We start from the raw sequence: 14,239 nt of genomic DNA on the forward strand, positions 1-14,239 counted from the left end.
CTATTCTACGCTCCAGAAACACCAATGTTGCCTGCTGAATAGTTGATTGAACATAATCATATGACATCAGTGACTTGAATCGTTAATAACTTTTGTTGCTTACATTTGATCGAAAAGTGGTCTTGTAGCTGAGAAACATTTTAAAAATCAAAATAACATGGTGAATTTTGAGATAGATATATGAACAAAAAAAAATGGTTTTCCCATAGTAATTTCCAAATAAACTTCATAAGATTTATGCTAAATCAGTTTCTTAATAAATGAGTTCAAATTTTGGGGCCCAATCAGGACCCAATTTCGAACCGATTGAGCACCGAAAAGCGAAAATTTAAATATTTTGCATCAGTCTAGCGTGCAGCCAAATGGGCTGCTGATGATTATAAGATTTTTACGGGGGTGATATTCCAGAGAAACAATACAGGTGAATTCAGACGTGGGTGAGTGGGCAGCATAGAAGTAGTGGTGTCCGTTATCCAATAAAATGGAGATAGATTTTTCTGACGTGTTAACTTTACGAGTTCATGGAATCAGGGATTATTTTTTATTGCGATGGGATGGTTATATTCCCATTTGCTCATCATTTAATAGTTTTCCCTTGAAATGCTGATATGCGCTCGTTAAAAGTTGTTGCTAGTTAAAGTAATTAACGTTAATTACACATACAGACGAATTTATGGCGTATATTATCAGTCCAAACATAAGTGAGCATCCGAGTCCGTACCAGTCATACTCACTCCCGATTACAATCGGTCCATCAGGTTAATGTCAGGGCTGGTATTCGATCATTTCGTGGTAGAGGCCACTCATTCAGCACCACCGCAACATAAATCTGTTGCCAGCAACTGATGTCCGTATGTATCCGAAACTATCCATCAACCTGATCACAAAGAGCACATTACTTTTCCATGAGAAATATTGCCATCACCAACCAGCAATCGACGAATCCAAAGCCTAAATGAGCACCGGCTTCGGGTTTTCTAATGTGAGTTCGCGTTGGACTTCCAGTGCGTGTCGCTTTTTCTTTGTACGGGCTAAGTTTCCGGTACCATTCGGCAACCATCAACACTGGATCGGGGGTCTCAACCGTGGCAAAGCTTTCTTCATCCGTGAGACGGACATTATCTGATCCGTGCGCCCAGCAAAGGCCCGCTTTTCGACGTATTTAAACGGAGGAGAGTGAAGTTCTGTAATTTCGAAGCGGAAGTATTCCGACGGTCGGCAATTATCCATCGACGAGGTCGCTTTACAAAGAACCCCCGAGGACCATTTTTGCCGGAGAGCTCGGACCGTACAAGTACGTCACCAAATCGTACCGCAGTCCAGATTCAAACGAATGAGGGGGGAGATTTTATTTCATATCGGGTGGTCAAAGCGGAAACAAAGTACGCGAATCTCCCTGGATGGCACGACTTTACGTCGCTGCCAAGCTATCGTTTGGACGTAGCACTAGTAGTAAAATTTACGGTTATTTTCTGGGTTTTTATGTTTCAACATTTGGTTTAACATTTCAATTGGTCAGCCTTTGGCTCTTCATCTTTGTTCTAGTTAATTGGTTATTCTAATATGATGAATGCGTTAAGCGCTAATTTACAGGATACCCTTTGTGGGATTGTTTTGGTTTGAATTTAAAAATTTGATAACCTACCTACTTGAGCACCTAACCACTTAAACTAGGTTGCCAAATCACGAATGATCTGGTGGTTCGATCGCAGACAGGTGACTCTGAACCTTTCCAGCGTGGATGTCTTTCGCTCCTCGAGTGTTTGAAGACCGGCCAGGTGGTGAATCTCAGAATTACGAGTTCGCGGTGGACTGTTAAGGATCATTCTGAGGATCTTGTTGTGGATTCTCTGAAGCTTTAAGTGGTGGCACTTAGCACAACTCTCCCTGATTGGCATACCATACTCAATAGCCGGCAGAATGATTAGCTTGTGGACAGCAAGCTTGTTTTTGAGGGACAGGGTGGACTTCCTGTTTATCAGAGGGTAGAGCGACCTGATCAAGATGTTACACTTGGTGGATGTCTTGTCCACATGGGATCGGAATAGCATTTTGCTATCGAGGGTGAGACCAAGGTAGACTACTTCACTCGACCATTCAATGATGGATCTTGTCGTTAGCAGGCGGAACAAACCGAGGTGAATTCGAGTGTGGAAACAGAATGGTTTGTGTTTTAGCTGCATTGATACCAATCTTCCAGCTCTTGAAATAGTCGGACAAAACATCCAGGCCTGATTGTAGTTTACTCGTCAGAGCACGGATCCCTCGACCCTTATAGATGATGGAGATGTCATCTGCGAACATTGACAGGATTCCACCACCCGGCAGGGGAGGAACGTCTGACGTGAAAATGATGAATAGGATAGGCCCAAGCAGGCTACCCTGAGGGACCCCTGCATCAACGTTGAACGTATCAGAGGGAACATTGTTCAAGTAGACCTGGAATGATCTGCCCGACAAGTAGTTTTTAATGATCTTCACGAGGTAGATCGGGAAGTTGTATCGATGCAGCTTGTACACTAGACCATCATGCCAGACATTGTCGAACGCCTTCTCGACATCAAACAATGCCATGGCAAATGTATTGGAAAATGACTTGTTCCGCTTGATGATGTTAGTAGCCCGTGCGAGTTGGTGGATGGTAGAGTGGCCTTTCCTAAACCTGAATTGCTCTTCGAGAAAGATGTTATTATCATTTGAAAACACCAGCAGACGGCTGAGTATCAATTTTTCGAATAGCTTCGAGATGGAGGACAAGAGGCTGATGGGGCGATAGCTTTTGGTACTGGTAGGGTCTTTGTCAGGCTTGTGTATTGGAATCACTTTGGCTAACTTTCAGCATGCAGGGAAGTAGCCTAGCTCCAAACATTTGTTGAAGATAACGGTAAGATGGTTGAAGAAGTCAATACTCAAGTATTTCGACTCGAGGTTGACTACACCATCCATACCCGCAGCCTTCATGTTTTTAGTACTTCTAATAGCTGCTATCACCTCATCAGCCGATATTCTATTATGATCATGCACTACTACGGGGGTGTCAGCGACTCTAGTCATTGCCTCCAGTACGGCAGGCCCATGGGGGCTCACCATGGTTTGACCAAGATTATGTGAAATCACAAAATGTTGGCCAAGAGCATTGGCCTTTTCAACTGGGGTTATGAGTAGGGATGGGTCTAAGTTCTGGTCAACAGAGGAAAGCGTAGGGATCGGTCTCGACTTATTTTTCAAAATTTTGGTCATCTTCCAAAATGGTTTTGCACAATCTGGGAGAGAGCGAATTTTGTTGGTAAAATCGTTATTTCTGAGTTCCACCATCCTGGCCTGGATAATTTTGGTTAGCCTATTGACATTGATCTTCAAGTGGGGCAGCCCAGAACGCTGGAACTGCCTACGAATGGTGTTACGGAGCCTGATAAGATCTTTGGTTGGGTTGTCAAGGTTCAGAGTATGACTCACCTGTCTGGATGCTGGTACGTGTTGCTCTACGTCTTTAATGTCTATACTGGGGATCACATTAAAAAACTCAAAATTCAGACATGTAACGAAAATTCCCAAACACGGACGCAACGATAGAGCGCAAATCGAACAAACGACACATTGCGCATGCTCACATGCCATTTCATCATTGAAAGGAAGGGAGGAGAAAAGCAGCGATAGTTTTCAAGCTCACGATGAATCTTTTCGTCCACTTTCGTGCCTGCCACTCTAAAGAAGACCAGATCCGTGCCGTAACTGCGGTGGTGGCCAACTTCCTCAGCAAATATGGGCCCTGAAGTCAGTAACCTCAACTTCCTAAATTGGAATGCTTGTTCACTCAAGAGCAAAAGCTACGAGCTTGGTGAGCTTTCCCGGGTTCATGACATCGGTGTATGTTTTCTAACGGAAACGCACCTGAAACAGAAGATATTGGTCTATTTCCCAAACCACCGATTGCTTCGGTCCAAGCGCTAGAGGAGGTGGAGTTGCCATCGCCATCAAGCATGCAATTAATTTACAGCTTCTACCATGCTTCCAACTCAACCTCATCGAAGCCATCGGCATCGAGATCACCACCAATTGCGGCTTATTTCCCGATGCAAGCTCGTGTTCGAGATGGCACTGACGTTAAGCTGAAGAAAGATATCATCAAGCTGACACGGAGACATGACAGATTCATCATCGCTGGTGACTTCAACGCTAGGCACGATGTGTAGGGAAATACCCGCAACAACAGGAACAGAACTATCCTCAACAAAGATCTCCAACATGGCTGCTACAACATCTTGGCTCCCGACAGCCCCACATTCCACAGTAGAACAGGTTGCTTTTCGGTGCTTGACATCTTCATCGCCAATATCACCTCCAACATCAGCTAATCAATCGTCCAAGAGGATTTAAGCTCCGATCACTATCCGGTTCTGTTCAGCGTTGGCGCTGGTATGCATGTTCAGCAACAAACCCGGCGAGATTTTCATCATGTGGACTGGTTGGCATTTGAGCGGAGTGGTGACCAACACATCAGCTTCGATCGGCGTATGGAGACCACTGACAATACCGATGCTGCCGTGGAAGAGGTTCAGGAGGCCATTCATCTGGCTGAGGCGGAGAACATCAGGGATGATCTGGTTAACCGCAAGTCCTTCGAGTTTGACCCAATTACTAACCAACTAATCAGACTACGAAATATATATCGGAGGCAGTATCAGAGGACTGGCCTCCATGACAAGAAAACAACAGCTAACAACCTAACCAAAATAATCAAGACCCGAGTTGAAGACTTACGGAACAGGAACTTTGCCAAGCATGTCAGCAGCCTTTGAGAGTTATCAAAACCTTTTTGGAAACTTTCCAAGCTGCTAAAAATAAGCCTAAACCCATCCCTCCTTTCAATGCTGATGGTAGACACCTACTAATACCGGCTGAAAAGTCAAACGCCCTCGGTAATCATGTTCTCACTTCACACCAGTTGGGTAACAGGGTTGTAAGGCCACTTGAAAATGTACACAGCTAAAAAAAAGTAGTGTAAATTTCCGTTACTATGATGCACATAAATGGAGCGTCATATATCATACAAATTTAGATTATATATCGTGTAAATTTATGAGACATGTCATGCAATATTCCATATATTGTATGCAACTGTCCACTTTTGTTTGCAACATTTCTTGCAAGTTGCTAATTCACGTGAAAAGGAAGTTTACATGTATGAATGTTTGCATGCATGGATGTTTACATCGCCAGTAAAATTCAGAATTTTTTGGTGTGTAGTATCGGAGCCTGTTCGAATGCTTGAAGAATCTGGCAATACCTTTCAGAGAGAGCAGAGGGCGGCGGTGTATGTTGTGATAGCAGCCGTTAAATCATCAAAAAACATGAAGGCTCCTGAAACATCTGAGTGAAAACTCATGCCTTCATCTCTCCACCATCTTTAACAGGTGCTTTGAACTTGGCTACTTTCCACATTGTTTGAAACTAGCTAAAGTCACTTCCATCCTGAAGCCAGGGAAAGATCCCACTTCACCTAAAAGCTATCGTCTCATCCAGTCTTGTAAGCAGTCATCGTAGTCGACACATTTTCTGTGATAATCGACTGCCTTTACGTCCGACACTTGCAAAAGAAGCTATCAAATTACAGTAGCAAACTAAAATATCATATGACAGGCTTTGTCATGCGACATTGTCGCCGAATACCGTCACGAATGTATGTATTTTAGTTTTTCTCATAATAAGAGCTGCTGATGTTGTGCTTGTGTGAATTCTAAAAATAGCAAGCAACGATGTCCTAGTGAAAACATTTCTGATCAGAAATGGTTTAATTTACACCGAATTGAGGAATTATAACGAAATCACACATGTCATATGATAGTTGTTTGATAGCTTTCTTTTTGCTCGAATGTTATTCTGCCGTTTGTTTTGTGTGAGAGAAACGACGGTAGAGCATGAGTGTACGAATACAAACAGACTGTCGCGCATGACAACGAAGCGAGTGTAGTAAAAAACGTCAACAGTTTACATCTCTGGTCTCATCAGTCTCCTTTCTGCTCTCTCGAAGATGGTTGAGAAGATAATTTTATCTCGACTGTTGGACTTCGCAGACTCCAACAATATTTTCCTTGAGGAACGCTTCGGTTTCCGCAAAGGTCACTCCACTGTCTATCAGGTGCTTTGTGCTACGAGCATCATCAGGCGGAATAGAGCTGTGTCCAAAACATCAGCCATGGCATTGTTGGAAGTCGAGAAGGCGTTCAACAATGTTTAGCATGATGGCCTGGTGTGCAAGCTACAACTTATTTGTCGGCCGGATCATTTCAGGTCTCGCTGTACAACACCACCTCTGACACATTCAATATTAATGCTGGTGTGCCCCCAAGGCAGCATCCTTGGCCCTATTCTTTTTAACATCTCCTCATCAGACATGCCCACCCTTCCTGGTGGTGGAAAGCTGTCTCTGTTTTCAGATGATACTACTCTCATCTACAAGGGTCACTGTCACATTCTACTGCTATTCTTGTTATCCAGGATAAATGCATCACACCATAGGGTCCGCATAAACCGGAACCTATCAGGTAAATACAGATTGATCCATGGCAATAACCATAAACCACGACACAATGCAGCCATTGGAATCCAGTCACCGCTTCCTTTTACCACTATCCCGCTCAACACTGACCTCCAGATTGTCGTCGTTAAACTGGAGTGCCCACTGGCCGCCACTGTGATTTCGGTCTACTTGCCATGCTAGCACGTCCCTGAGATCAAAGACAAACTATCGAAGATACTTTTTTTCTCTCGATGGACCCATTCTTTTGACCGCCACCACCAATTCAGGGTGGTCGACGAGCAACCGCAAAGTGACGTCTTTGAGACAGCTGAATCCTTTGACCTGCATCATCCACCGTCTTTTTTTCTCCTCTGTTCGGGACCTAACATCACTGCGACCAGTAATTTGATCTATTGTAGTATATCCCGTGTCCTTAGTTTAGTGCATGTCGTATTACTCCATTCTATATTGAGAAATAATGAAGTATACAAGGATCAAGGATCCGACACTAATTGAAAGGTCCTGCTATTTATACGCGTCGGAGTGTTGAAACACCCTCCAAAGGCGCGCCCCTTTTTCAGTCAAAATTGGATTCCTTAGCAACAACATACAAAGTAACAAGGACTAAGATGTGTTCCTTTGATTACTGAAAATCCTGTTCTAGGGGAAATTTTAAGTAGTCAGGACTAGGAATCGGTGGTAGATCTTACATCCCGTAACGTACCACGAAAAGGTGGTCTACCCACGTTACGGGGAAGTCCCCTATGAAACGTCCACGAGGATACCGTGGGTGGCGATCACTACCCAATCAAGATCCATCTGTACTGAAAACCGACCGACATCTCCCGCCGACCACGGCTTGGCTCTTTAAAGAAGCCGACTGAGTCTGCTACTAAACTTTTATATCTGAAGCATCTGACGAATCCAATCCAGGCACCTTTACCGACTTCATAAGCCCGATATTTCAAGCCGCATCTACAGCAATCCCGAGAACTAGCTCCAACCCGGGACGTAAATACCTCCCCTAGTGGAGCACATCCACTAAGGAAGCAGTTAAGAGAAGAAAGGAAGCGCTCAGAGCATCTAAACGACTTCCAAAGGGACGCCCCGACTAAGAAACAGCTTTGACGCACTATCGTACTAAAAGGAACGAGTGTCGTCAAGAAACTCGCGAGGCCAAGTGCCAGAGCTGCGAAGATTTTGTAAGCGGTATCAGCCCAAACCAAACTATCAGCGAGATCTGGGGCAGAAACAATGCTATCAGCAGTAAAAGGAGATCCCATGAAATAGCTCTACAACACTCGAGGACCAGCACCCGTGATTCAGCGATGGTCAGCGACATACTCGGGGAACATTTTGCATTCCTCTCCACGATCGGGGGATACAGCGTCATGTTCCGTAAATCCAAGGCCCCTTGCCAACATGATTATACCTGATTATAGAGAATCGATCACATCGGACATCAACATACCCTTTGGACCGGACGAGCTTACGTTGGCTCTTACCAAAGCCAGAGGAAACGAGTGTACCCCATTAGGCATAAATACGTTAGGCATACGGACGTTAGGCATACGGACGTTAGGCATACGGACGTTAGGCATAATGGACGTTAGGCATAAAGTCATTAGGCATAATGGACGTTAGGCATAATATACGTTAGGCATAATGGACGTTAGGCATAAAATACCTTGCTGCTGTGCAACTCTAGAAACCTGCTTAACCTGTAAACCTGTAAACAATGCTTAAATTAGGCTTAGCGTTGAATAAAAAATGATACAAGTTGAACACACATAGTTTATTTAATAAGCACAGTTTGGAATCCATTATTTATCATATGACGTATCTACATATTTACTTAGATCCATGATTAGTAGCGATAGTGGTTAAGTAATCTTACAATGAAAACTCAGCTTAGTTTTGAACTATATCTTGAAATCAATCGCATCTATAAATAAAAAAAATCACACATTTGTTGTAATATATTCTTACACACATCAAAAGTCAGCAAAAGTCAAAGAAGAAAAGGTTTTCCTCAAAGAACAGCTCATGAAATAAAGAATGGTGAATTCTGTGATTTTTCATTCAATAACAAAAAACAGCCAAGGTTGAATAAAACATGATGCCAAAGAACAGCTCATGAAATGAAGAATGGTTAATTCTGTGGTTTTTCATTCAATAACAAAAAAACATACCTGCTGCTTCCAGGATTTCCTGCCATACTTTTCGATACAACGATTCTGATTTTGTTGTCATCAGAATGAAAACTAGCGGAACCGTCTGCTGATGTGCGGGAGCGATACTTCCATGAACAGTGACGAGTTGCCGAAACAAACAAGGAACTGTGGCAAACGTACCATCTGTAACCCAATACTTTACCTGTCCAAGACGTCGTTCATGAGTTCCAAAAATTAAGGCTCTTTCATTATTGTCACCGAAGTCAGCAATCATCCGGTAGATTATGCCTAACGTCCATTATGCCTAACGTCCTTTATGCCCAACGTCCATTATGCCTATCGTACATTATGCCTAACGTCCGTATGCCTAACGTACGTATGCCTAACGTCCGTATGCCTAACGACCGTATGCCTAACGTCGTGCACCCAGAGGAAACATCGCCGGACCAGACGAAATTGGCTATCATAACACCCTCCCTGCTGAAAGGACACATAAGCTTGCTGTACATATTAAACAAAAACAGGGAAAACCGGAAGACAGGCGAATGACTATCGCCCCATCTCCTCAACCTGCTGTTCCTCTAAGGTGATGGAGAGAATGGTCAATAGGCAGCTTCTGAACTTTATGGAAGCTAAAGGACTACTCGATCACCGGCAACATGCCTTTCGACCTGGACATGGATACAACAATTAGTAGAATGGGGCCTCCGTGGAAACATCCTCCACTTCATTAGGAATTTCCTGCTCTTCCTGCTCTTCAAGGTAATTATTGGGAACCATCACTCGAGAACTTTCTCGGAGGAGTCCCACAAGGATCGGTTCTCGCCGTAACTTTATTTCTAGTACAGATGAACGGGATCTTCCAAAACCTTCCGAAGGAAGTCTACATAGGGGAAATGTCTCTAATGTTGGCCTATGCATCTAATATTGGGCCCATCGCTAAAAATCTGCTATTTATCAATTTTATCTAGATGAACGCGTTATTGGGACGTTACTAATAGATATTTTTGGTTGCTATTGAAAATTTAGTCGATTGCTGAATTTATGTATGGGCCCAAAATAGGGACACTAAGGCCGACAGTACCTGCATTTCCCCTATTTGTTTCAATAATATTTTGTACTTGTTAGACGAGGACGAGGTTGAAACATAAAACCTGTCAAATTCGCTTTCAGATAGTCACAATCTGCGATTTTACGACTCGCGAGTGCTCACTCTGACGGAACGTTCACGAATCATAAAATCGCTGATTGTGACACTCTGAAATGATAACATCTAACGATTTTATAATTCCGAAAAACATTTTTTTATAGCAAGTGAGTGAAAGCAACCCTGGTTCGCTCCCTTTCAACCTGTTCATTTCCAACTCCATTTGTCGACAACAGGTGAGGGAGGGTTTCTCCTAGAGGAGACCAATCAACTCCTGATGGAATTTGCCAACCAGTAGCTCCCCACAGTGTGCCAGGTTCATTGGGTTGGAGCCAGGAATTGGATCCTACCGAAACGCAGAATTGATCCAACTATCAAAAACCGTTTTCAAGCAGGTTCCAACCCACAAGCGGTAACCAACTTGGTAACCAAACTCCAGCGCGACAAGTACCACGACTAGACTATCAGATACTCCGATAGTTCAGTTACTAGTAGGGGTTTAGGCATCGGGGTTAGCGGCCTAAAAATGTCGGAATGTTTTCAACTACCTAAACAATACTCGATCTGCCGAGGCAAGTGCAGCTTTTATTGCCGCCACCACTCCCTCCGATAAACCAAAAATCATATTCACGGATTCAGCCAGTGTTGTCAAAGCTATTCAATCCGATACCTCAAAGCACCCATGAATCCAGGGTATACAGATGAACGCGCCCTATGGCACCACCTTCGTATGGATCCCTGAACACTGTGGGGCTCGTGGTATCATTGAGGCAGACCACCTGGCGGCTACTGGAAGGCTGTCCACGTTATACACTCAAGAGATTCCTGAGCATGACCTAAAAAAGTGGGTCACATAGATCATCCAGGGCAGTTGCATGGAGCCAAAAAAGAGAACCATTCATTCGAAGGGTCAAGGAAGACATCGGAAAGTGGAACAATCCCTTCAGATCAATCTGTGAAACCTGTTAAGTTCCCCACTCCGTGGAACACGGCCCCCGTGACTTCTATGGAACATCAGACAACATTTGTGATGCCCCCCAACGAACCCTCCAGGATAGTGGCCCTCACTGGTTTTCTTCACGAAGCCGGACTCTACAGCCAAGTTTAAATCTACCAATAAACCCCGATTATCGTAGTGCGCACGGATCACAACCTCCAGCTTAGTCAATGACTACCGCCTATCCATGGAACACGATACGGAACTAGAAAAACCACTATATGACCGGAAATGAGGTCCGACGGAACTATAACGGAATCGACTTTAATTTACCCTCCAGTTAATCGACAGCACCGACATGAAGAAACTCCATGAGGACAGGGGCCCCGTGGATCTGAACGCGGACAAGCCGACAGTAACGTTAGTCAGAACATGTGACACGACCTTGCCGAGGAAACTGGAGCCAAATAACAGACGGCGTTCAACTTACTGGTGGGACGAGGCACTTAGCACCCTCCGCGCTAGTTGTCCCAGAGCCAGAAGACGTGTTCAGAGAGCAAGAAAAGAAGCAGACAGAAAGGAACGAAGGGGAGTGTTTCGAGCGGCCAGGGCCGCACTTAATCGAAAGATAAAGCTAAGCAAGTTAAACTGTTTTAATGAGCTGTGTCGAGACGCTGATGCCAACCACGAAAATAACGTTGAAGTCACGAACGAGGAACTCGAGCAGTGGAGAAAGGATTGAAGGTGAAGAAAGCTCCCAGTTCGGATGGAATCCCCCGTTGAAAGCGGCCAAACCAGGAAAACTGTCGGAGGATCCAGCATCATACAGGCCTATATGCTTGCTGGATTCACTCGGAAAACTTTTGGAGAGGATTGTCCTAAACAGGCTGACGAAATCAACGGAGAGTGAGCACGGATTGTCAGAGAGGCAGTTCGGATTCCGGAAAAAGAGATCAACGGTGGATGCAGTTCGGGCAGTGGTCAAGAGAGCCGAGAAGACGTCCAAACAGAAACGAAGAGGAGATAGATATTGCGCCGTGATAACGATCGACGTCAAGAATGCGTTCAACAGCGCCAGGTGGGAGGTCATCGGCGAAGCGCTGCATAGAATGAGGGTCCCTCACTACCTGTGCAGGATCGTGAGGAGTTATTTCCAGAACTGGGTTCTGGTTTTGAGATCGTTGGCTTTGCGGACGACGTCGTCTTGACGGTAACAGGCGAGACGCTGGAAGAGGTGGAAGTGAGGCGATCGACATGATTGGTATCTGGATGCAAGGAGCGAAACTGAGGATAGCCCACCACAAAACAGAAGTGATATTGGTCAGTAACTGTAAAGCAGTACAGCGGGCAGAATTCACCGTCGGGGAGCACGCCATAGCCTCGAAGCGTTTGTTGAAATACCTGGGAGTGATGATCGATGACCGGCTAAACTTCAACAACCACGTCGAATATGCCTGTGAGAAGCCTTCGAAAGCCTTTAACGCGATAGCTAGAATCATGCCGAACAGCGCTGGTCCCAGCAGTAACAAGAGGCGTTTTTTGGCCAGTGTGTCAACGTCGATACTGAGGTATGGAGTTCCAGCCTGGGTTGCAGCGCTGGAAACGAAGCAGAACCAAAGGAAACTGAGCAGTACGTTCCGGCTCCTGGCCATGCGAGTTGTGAGTGCGGCCAGAACCATCTCGTCGGAAGCAGTATGCGTTATCGCCGGTATGAACCTTATCGGAGAAAAGCCGGAAGAGTACGGGAAGTTGTGAGAGTTGAGTCGTTGGCTAAGTGGCAACAGGAGTGGAACACGGAGAAGTCAACTTCCACCTAACGGAGTTCTTGTCTGGCCACGGCTACTTCAAGAAATACCTGCATCGGTTTGGACACGCAGCGCCACCCCTCTGTCCGGAGTGTAGCAACGTCGATGAAACGCCAGAGCATGTGGTCTTCGACTGTCCAAGGTTCGAGGTAGGGCGGAGGGAGTTACCCGTCCTTAACGAGGAGAATGGCGTCGATGAAATGTGTCGAGGGAAGGGCACCACCTCCCCCTCCCCCCCTCTCGTATTTACATCACCAGTAAAATTCAGATGTTTTATCTATGATTAAGCAAATTTCAGTCAGACCAACGAAAATCAAACTGGATGTTGTAGGATGAGGAACTAATGGCAAATTTTGGCATGCCTCTCATGTGTATACAAGCCAGTAGAACATTACAATATGAAGAAGCACATCATTTCCATACCAACATTATTCAGAAGAAGATATTTATTCCACGCAGCATTGCTGTTGGGCAATACGTCTTTTACCAATCATCGTAAGTTGTTGATTGAAATATGATTAAGCCGTACCGTTATCCCTTTGTTCGGTTTTTTTTTTGCATTTGGTCAACAAACTCAGAAAAAGTAAACTTTCCTAACAAACTTGTTCGTTTGAACATCCCCCACGCCACCGGTAGCAATCTGATTCGCTCTGCTCTATAGCGATCACTTTCGTTGAGATTGTTACGGTCCCTTGAGAGGCATTAGCCAGAGAAAAAAAAAATCAACAGAATGAGCACCAGTTTTTCGGCCGGTAGTTGAAGTCCGAGGTCAACATAAACAAAGGAGCCACTTCTGCTGGCAGCAGGATGCCCCATCTATAATTTATGTGCAAAGTTCTAGCACTCAGTGTGCTCCGATACCACCCAAACTCAATTCTATACGCTTCCAAAAACTGTACAACCAAACTCCAAAGGCGCTTGTTGTCATAAAAAGCATGAACAAAAAAATAGAGCCCAAAAGCCTGAGAAAATATGAGCTCCCTTTTCCGGATAAACAAATAAACAGTCGGCAAAATACTTCATCCTCCAATATTCATTAGAACCTGCTGCAGGGGGGAAACTCCTTGCTTCCGGAAAGAGAAAATAAAGATATGTGTAAACATATTTACCAAGCAAATTTATGCTGCGTTATGTTTCCGTGACGGATGCCAAGCCAACGACGGCAGAAAAATCGACAACAACATCGACATAATCCGAATTCAGTTCGCCCATGATTCAATTTTTAGGAAGCGTGTAGAGAGCAATGGCTCACCCGGGCACGATGTTCGATAATCGTCAGCATTGTCACTTTTTTCTGCCACTGGCTGCTCATGACCTAAGAGGAAGAGAAGACCACTGACTTCTTTTTTTGTCTGTGACGTAATCTTCTTCTCCCGCGAAAACAACCGTGCAAAAATTATTTCATTATGGGCGACGTAGTCGACCGTCAAAATACAAGAAAATAGATTCCCTGTTGTAAAAATTCTCGCGTTTCTACACGTTCACCCGACCCGTTAAGACGCTGGTTCGCGTTTGGCAGAAAATTGGCTCAAAAAAGCCCCCTATTGTCTCCTCCTCCTCTTAGCTCATGACTGAGGCGACAAATCAAACCAAAATCTCGTTGATTTCTTTGATTTCGCCATGTTCGTCACATCAGTCTAAGCCGTCTTACGAACA

At 44.7% G+C, this 14,239-nt stretch overlaps 2 protein-coding genes across 2 annotated transcripts in view; one reads left to right on the top strand and one right to left on the bottom strand.

Moving 5' to 3' along the window:
- Positions 1–14,239, bottom strand: part of kek6 (kekkon 6) — a 1,119,682-nt gene that overhangs the window by 941,818 nt on the left and 163,625 nt on the right. The window lies entirely within an intron of this gene.
- On the top strand, positions 12,189–12,533 carry LOC135698863 (uncharacterized). Its single transcript, XM_065219009.1, has one exon. The coding sequence runs from the start codon at positions 12,189–12,191 to the stop codon at positions 12,531–12,533; it is 345 nt and encodes a 114-aa protein (XP_065075081.1).

Source organism: Ochlerotatus camptorhynchus, unplaced genomic scaffold (genome assembly GCF_037179485.1).
Source record: "Ochlerotatus camptorhynchus isolate MF236.1 unplaced genomic scaffold, CSIRO-AGI_Acam_v1.1 ptg000096l, whole genome shotgun sequence".
Lineage (NCBI taxonomy): Eukaryota > Metazoa > Arthropoda > Insecta > Diptera > Culicidae > Ochlerotatus > Ochlerotatus camptorhynchus.

Bases quoted from the DNA above. Each gene is read 5' to 3' on its own strand.
- LOC135698863 (XM_065219009.1), top strand. From the start codon at position 12,189: ATGATCGATGACCGGCTAAACTTCAACAACCACGTCGAATATGCCTGT.